Source organism: Morone saxatilis, unplaced genomic scaffold, assembly GCF_004916995.1.
Source record: "Morone saxatilis isolate NCDOM2014 unplaced genomic scaffold, NCSU_SB_2.0 Contig19, whole genome shotgun sequence".
Lineage (NCBI taxonomy): Eukaryota > Metazoa > Chordata > Actinopteri > Moronidae > Morone > Morone saxatilis.
Window position 1 is genome coordinate 163,616 of NW_023339751.1, and position 6,729 is coordinate 170,344.

Sequence of the window (6,729 nt, forward strand, 5' to 3'; positions counted from 1 at the left end):
CTCTATATGTTGCTCCTCTATGTGTTGCTCCTCTATATGTTGCTCCTCTATATGTTGTTTTCTTTTCAACGTAGGTGAGATAAGCACATAGCATAACAAAGATTAGCACACTAGTTAACGACAGCTTTAGTTTAGTTAAGAAACAAAAGGTCGACGAGGTTTGCTCAACTGTGATTGGAGCACAGAGTAGAAAGGGGCGGGGCTTAGGAAGTTTTGTAAGACGTGAACACTGTTTAGCGGGAAACTCAAACTTACAATAAAACATAAAAGCAGCATAATGTTACATTCACACAATGTCAACAGAAGGTAGCCAGTTAACAATTAATATATAAATATATGTTTGTCTCTTATCTTTGTCTTTTCAACATAGATTAGCTGAGCATGTAGCATATCTAATAGCCTAGATTAGCCACTCTTGTTGTGTTACATATTGTTAGTGAAACAACGGGTAAATCTCCTTATTAAATGAATTGATGAAACTCTGCAGCCACGTTAGCATCCAGTAGTTGTTAAAATACTGTTTAACTGAGTTTTAATGTCGAGATCAGATAATATTATAATAAAATATTTAAAACATTTAGTTGTTTAGCACGTCGACAAAATAACATGCTAAATAATGTTTGTTAACTTTTTAACTTGTTAACATAAAAAGCTTTTACATCCAAGTTATAATTACGACACTTTCCTAATACTGATTTAACTTTAATAATACAACGTGTCCTTCAAAGTAATTAAGCTAAAATTTCAAGTTTCCATTGTACAGAGGATGCAGTCGCCTCGAGGTTACTGCAGCTAATATGTGGACATTTCCAGTAAACCAGCAGAATTACTCTTATTTTTTGTTTTTTTAATCACAGGCTAGCTAACATATTAAAGTGAGAAATGGCAGCTAGTAGCAGAAACAATGGTAACCTGAACCGTACAAAGTTAGCTTGGAGGTAGCGAGAAATTACTTCTGTCTCCCATAACAGGCAAAAAAAAGGAACGTTAGCATCAAAATGCTCGAGTTATATTTATGGTGCTATAGTGACAGAGTGAGCCAGTTAGCGAGCAATTCAAATTAAATTAAGCTAGCTGGAAAGTTAGTGCAAGATTCTTTCTTTTCATCAGGTAAGAGCGATCGTAGGGCTGGGTATCGATACTTGTGCCGATCAATAACTCAGTATTAACACACATTTCTACAAAACCTTTTTGAAATCGAGAAAAGAAGCTAAAGTTACATAAAATACAAAAACTGCAGAAATGAGGATTCAACTCAGGAATTATCCGATCAAAGAACAAGATGATCAATCTTACAGCTGCAAATATTAATCAATTCATTTCTTAGTCGATCAATAAAAAATAAATCGGCAACTATTCTGATAATAAACAAATAATTTTAGTCAAAATACCTCTAAAATGTGAATATTTGCTATTTTTCTTTGTCATACGTCTTCGTAAATTAACTGAAACAAGAATTTTAATTGTTATTGTTTATAATTAATCGGACCGGTACTGAGGTTCGATACCCAGCCGCTAACAGAGACGACTAACATGAACGCGTCACGCACTCTGAGCCCCTCCCTTAAACAAAATGTCACCCTGGAACAAAAACTCTGACCGACCGCCATCCGGCGGTTTTTATTTCACCTCGATCGCGACGTTGCAGTTAAAGACGAAACAGTCCCAAATGTCTGTCTGTGCGTCCGTCGACGTGTCGTTAGACTTTGCGCAGGTCGAGTTTGGCGATGTACGGCGAGCGGAAGGAGCCGAGGTACAGGTTCCCGTCGTACTCGTGGACCTCGCTGACGTAGGCCGCCACCAGGCCATTGGGATCGTGGAAGCTCCGGGTGCAAATGCCGCCGTCGTGGAGCTCCGCGACCAGGCTGTACCGAGGGACGAACTTCATCAGGACCTCCTGACTGAAGAGCTGCAGAGGACAGCGAGGCGAGGGGCGAGGAGAGGAGGAAGGACATGGTCAGGGACGGATGATGAAGACAAACAATGCACATGGAAAAACACTTTCCAGGTTCTGAATGTTTCCCTGAAGTTCCAGAAAGTCCAGGACCAGCTAGAAACCTGGACCTGGTGCCTCTCTGTCTGTTTTACCTTGAAGATGAATTTCTTGATCCAGGGTCTTTGGGACAGGAAGTCCAGCATGGAGAAGCCGGGGTTGGGCCGCACCGCGGACATGGCCACCCAGTAACCTCCGGACGAGCTCGGACGGATGTTGTCGGGAAAACCGGGCAGGTTGTCAATGAAGGTGTCCATCCCGCCTTTGTTCAGACCGGCAACGTGGACTCTGGTACAGAAAGACATGTTTACTGATCTGGATCAATATCACATATTGATCATTTTATGATCTCTGACATTGATCACCTGTGATATGAACATGTGATTAATATATATTATACTTATAACATATATTAATCAAACACATTAATTACAGTTTAATGACTGATGTTAAATATTTTAAGGACAGTGAACGTCACATTCAGTTTATACAGTATAATGTAATAATTTATATGATATATTAATATTCAGCTGCAGTCACACACACACACACTTAAAATGAGGCCGGCAGCTCGTTTCCGTGGCAACAAAGAGAGCCAACATCGCTGACATCCTGCGGCATTACATAACCGTCATCATATATGATCCTCAGAGATCATCTTTCTTTAATCAGGCACTTTGTTGTGCTTTATTAGTTTATATTATTATTTTAGCACATTTTGATTTAAAGCAGTTCATGGTGGAACTTTATTCTGAAGCTTCAGCGTATAGAGATAGAATATCTGGTGTTTTACAGAGAATAAATCTCTGTGTATCGCAGCCTTGGAGCCGACTGTGGCGGCCGTACAGGTGAGTCAGGTGTGTTACCTGCGGATCCGGGCCATGGTGGTCTCGGCCACCAGCACCGACTCCTCGTCTGGCAGCAGCTGGATCCCGTTTGGAAACCGAAGGTTCTCCATCACCACCGTCAGCTCTCTGGTCTCGGTGTCGTACTCCATCACGCTGACAGGACGAAAGTGTTTGTTTATGTATCGGTTGGATTTTAGTTCAGTTTAAGCAGCGTTAGAAACCTTCCGTACCGTCCGTCGGCCGTGGCCTCCATGATGAGGTGCAGATAGTCCCTGCGCTGCCACCTGCTGCTGGAGTCGGTGAAGTACACCTTCTTCCCGTCCTGAGTCACTGCCAGGTCGTTAATGAACGACAGCTTCCTGCCTGCGACCACCTGACCGCCCGACACCAACCTGGTCGCATCACCTGCCCCGAAAAACACAGGGAAAGAGAAAGCAGCCGTCCATTAGCTGCAGTCGTGTTAGCACAGAGCTAATGTGCCTCAATGACCCTTCAGCTCATTTATTGTCAGCAACGTTAGTAATCCATCGTATCCACTCCTAATAAAGAATTCAAAGCGTTAAATAAATAAATAATAAATAATCCAGCTGCACTCACCTGTGGTGGGGTTGACCTCGAACAGACCCAGGTAAGCATCGGCTACAAACAGAGTCCCATTGGGTCCCACTCTGATCCCCAACGGCCTCCCGCAGGTGGACTCCTCCTCTCTGGAACCTGCAGGACGCACATTGTTCAACCTGGAGAAACTCCAGACACACCCAGAGGCAACCTGACAGACCTGTTCATCCTCCCACTACAACAACAGTCTCAGTTCATTTCTGCCTGTATGGAGGCCTGAACGTGCTCCAAAAACTCAGGAAACACCTGCCAATATTCAGCCGTGGTCCTATTGTTTAGACTTTTATGCTGAAAGGAGCAGAACAGGAAACAGCAGCAGAGTCGAGTTTGAACCCTCGACAGGTTTCAACACGTCGCTGTGTTTGTTAAGAAACCGACAAAAACTCCAGAATGACGCAACAAACAGGTTCCAGGTCAGTGGTTTCCTCACACTGAAAATATATTCACTTTAATTTATAATATAACTAAATAAATATATTTTATATCAGTGATATAAAATATATTTATTTTATATATATAATCTATTTAAAATAAAACGCTACGTTTTACCCTAATTAAACTTAACTTAAAGCTAAAACAAACTTACAATTTTAAGATTTATCTGGTTAAATAAATATATAATAATAATAATAATAATAATAACTTAAATGTTAAAAGTTTGTCATTTTAAGAAACTTCAAATGAAGCTTTTTTTGTTTTTTGTTAGTTTAGGTTAAACTTAATATTTGAGTTTTACCCTATTTTAACCTCGTTTTAACTAAACATTAAACAAAGTGAAATAAACTCAATTAAACAATAACAGAGACATACAGTCACATCTTAAGTTAGCTTTACAACATAGTTTAGCTTAGCATATAGCATATCTAAGTACAGGAAAGGAGGAAGTTGACGGAGGTTTGCTCAACTGTGATTGGAGCACAGAGCACAACGGGGCGGGGCTTATGGAGGGTTATTTTCTCACCACATGGCAGTTTTCCGAGTCTCGTCACCGTGTGAATCCTTCGACCAATCAGCTTCACGATCTTCCCGTCGGCTGTTCCAGCGAACAAAACATCTGCAGAGACAAACATCTGTCAGCTCTCAGTCGTCTCCATGGTCTTCCTCGTTTATAAAGTAAAGCCCGCACTAACCTCCGATGTTGGCGATGGACTCCGGTCCGACGATCTGGTCTTCAAACAGTCTCTGAGCCTCTCGGAGCTTCAGGTTGGGCTCCCAGCAGCCCTTCATCAGCGGGGGCTCCTTCAGACTGCAGGACGCAGAGCCACCAGCAGGAGGCAGCACATGCATCAGTGATCGTTCTAGTCGCTGTTACTCAATCGTTAGCTGACTAGTTAGTTAATCTCCTTCAACCATTAACTGACTGGTTCCATTTCACCAATATAAATAATGAAGGGTGCTATTGATTAAGTGCTGATTATTCCTGTGCAGGCTGATATTAATCAATCATTAAAGCAGCAGGTGTGTTCACTGACTCACCTGAAGACCTCGGGGTGGATGGGAGACTCCAGGATGAGGATGACGATGAGGAGAGGAAGAAGCAGAAAGCCTCCCAGAGAGAGCAGAGTGACCTGGAAGACCTTCCCACTGTAGCTGCTGAGGAGACACACGTTGTTACTACACACAATATCTTTATGCTGTACCACCCTTATAATTATTATAATATATATAATGTTAAATATATACAATCAATAAAAAGGGTTTTAAACAGGGAACACCTGCGTCCGTACCTATTGTACTTATTGTACTTATTACCTTATTATTCTTCTTATTATTATTATTATTTCAGATTTTACATTCATAAAAAAACTAAATCTTATGTTACATTTAACATATCAGATATTTGTATCTGTATATATATTTAAATATATGTATACAGATATGTATAAATAAATAAATATATATGAAAATAAACAACAAAAAATAAACAATGAGCTTCTATAAAGTTTTTAATATTATATTTTTGTTCTTGTGTCGTGTATGTTATTTATTGTTTAATACTCAAACACTGACTCATAATATCTTGAATTGTCCAAAAGTATTTTTTCAATAAAGTAAAAAAAAAAAAAAAAAAAGTTTAGTTTCCGGTTTGAAATCCGCTCGTTCTGATCAATAAATCAGACAGAAACACTGATCAATAATCGATCAGCTGCAGCACCGGGCCCGTTTTTACCTCCATAAATCTTTATTGACACATAAACAACAAACAGTGACTGTGGAATTATAAATATAAAAATATAATATATATAAATATAAAAATATATTTAAAAATATATAAATAACATATATATAAATATATAAATATATAAATAAATATAAATAAAAATATATAAATAACATATAAATATTTTAATATATAAATAGAATATAAATAAAAAATATAATAACATATATAAATATTTAATATATAAATAAATTATAAATATATATAAATAACATATAATAAATATTTTATATATAAATAAATATTAATAAAAATATATAAATTACATATATAAATATTTTTAAATAAATATATAAATAAATATATAAATAACATATATAATTTAATATATAAATAAAATAAATAAAATATATAAATAACATATATAAATATTTAAATATATATGTTTGTGTGTTTGTGTGTGTGTGTTGGTAGTTGTACCCGGATCCCTTGTATCGGGGTGCTCCGGCCCAGCTCCGTCCGGGGTGGATGAACCTGCGGTCTGTTGGCCACCCGCCGGGAAAACCGGAGCCCCTCCCCCCCGTCTTCAAATTCCCATGCTGTTAACCCCGCGGGTGTCGGGTTCGGGTTTTCGGGTTCGGTTCGCTCGGCTGGTTTGGGTCTTTCGGGAGCCCCCTTGGGAACGGCCCCTCCGGGCTGCGGTTGGGAATGTGTTAACCGGGGGTAACAAGAGGGAAGTAAACCGGGAGAGGAAAGGCACCCGACATCTACCCGGAGCCACCGGAGCCCCCCCTGTTTACAACCACTTGAACAGCTTTCCCGGTCTTGAACACTTTCAAAAAATAAAGGGACCGTTTGGGAAGGCTCCAGAAATGGAAAAATATTTAAACATCAAGCTAAAAATATATAATTTATCTTTATTATTATCATCATTTATTTTTATTTGGTTTATAATACATCTTTAAAAATATTTTACAGTTTATATTGTTAAGAACATTTTCCCCATTTCAAGATTTCTGTTTTTAGAATTGGAATTTTAAACCCTGCTTTTTGTTTTTTAAACACCATTATGGCTTGGCCCCTTCCCTTTACTGTCTGAGAATTCTTAA

The 6,729-nt window shown here is 38.8% G+C and overlaps 1 protein-coding gene across 1 annotated transcript; it reads right to left on the reverse strand.

The window, feature by feature from the left end:
* Positions 1–6: 6 nt before the first annotated feature.
* On the reverse strand, positions 7–5,049 carry apmap (adipocyte plasma membrane associated protein; the record flags this gene model as incomplete). The annotated part of the gene is given in 8 exon segments (XM_035663540.1): positions 7–1,909; positions 2,089–2,281; positions 2,860–2,994; positions 3,072–3,246; positions 3,439–3,555; positions 4,421–4,513; positions 4,590–4,705; positions 4,936–5,049. Coding segments are annotated over 8 exon segments (1,153 nt in total), but the record flags the coding sequence as incomplete, so codon positions are not given.
* Positions 5,050–6,729: the final 1,680 nt, after the last annotated feature.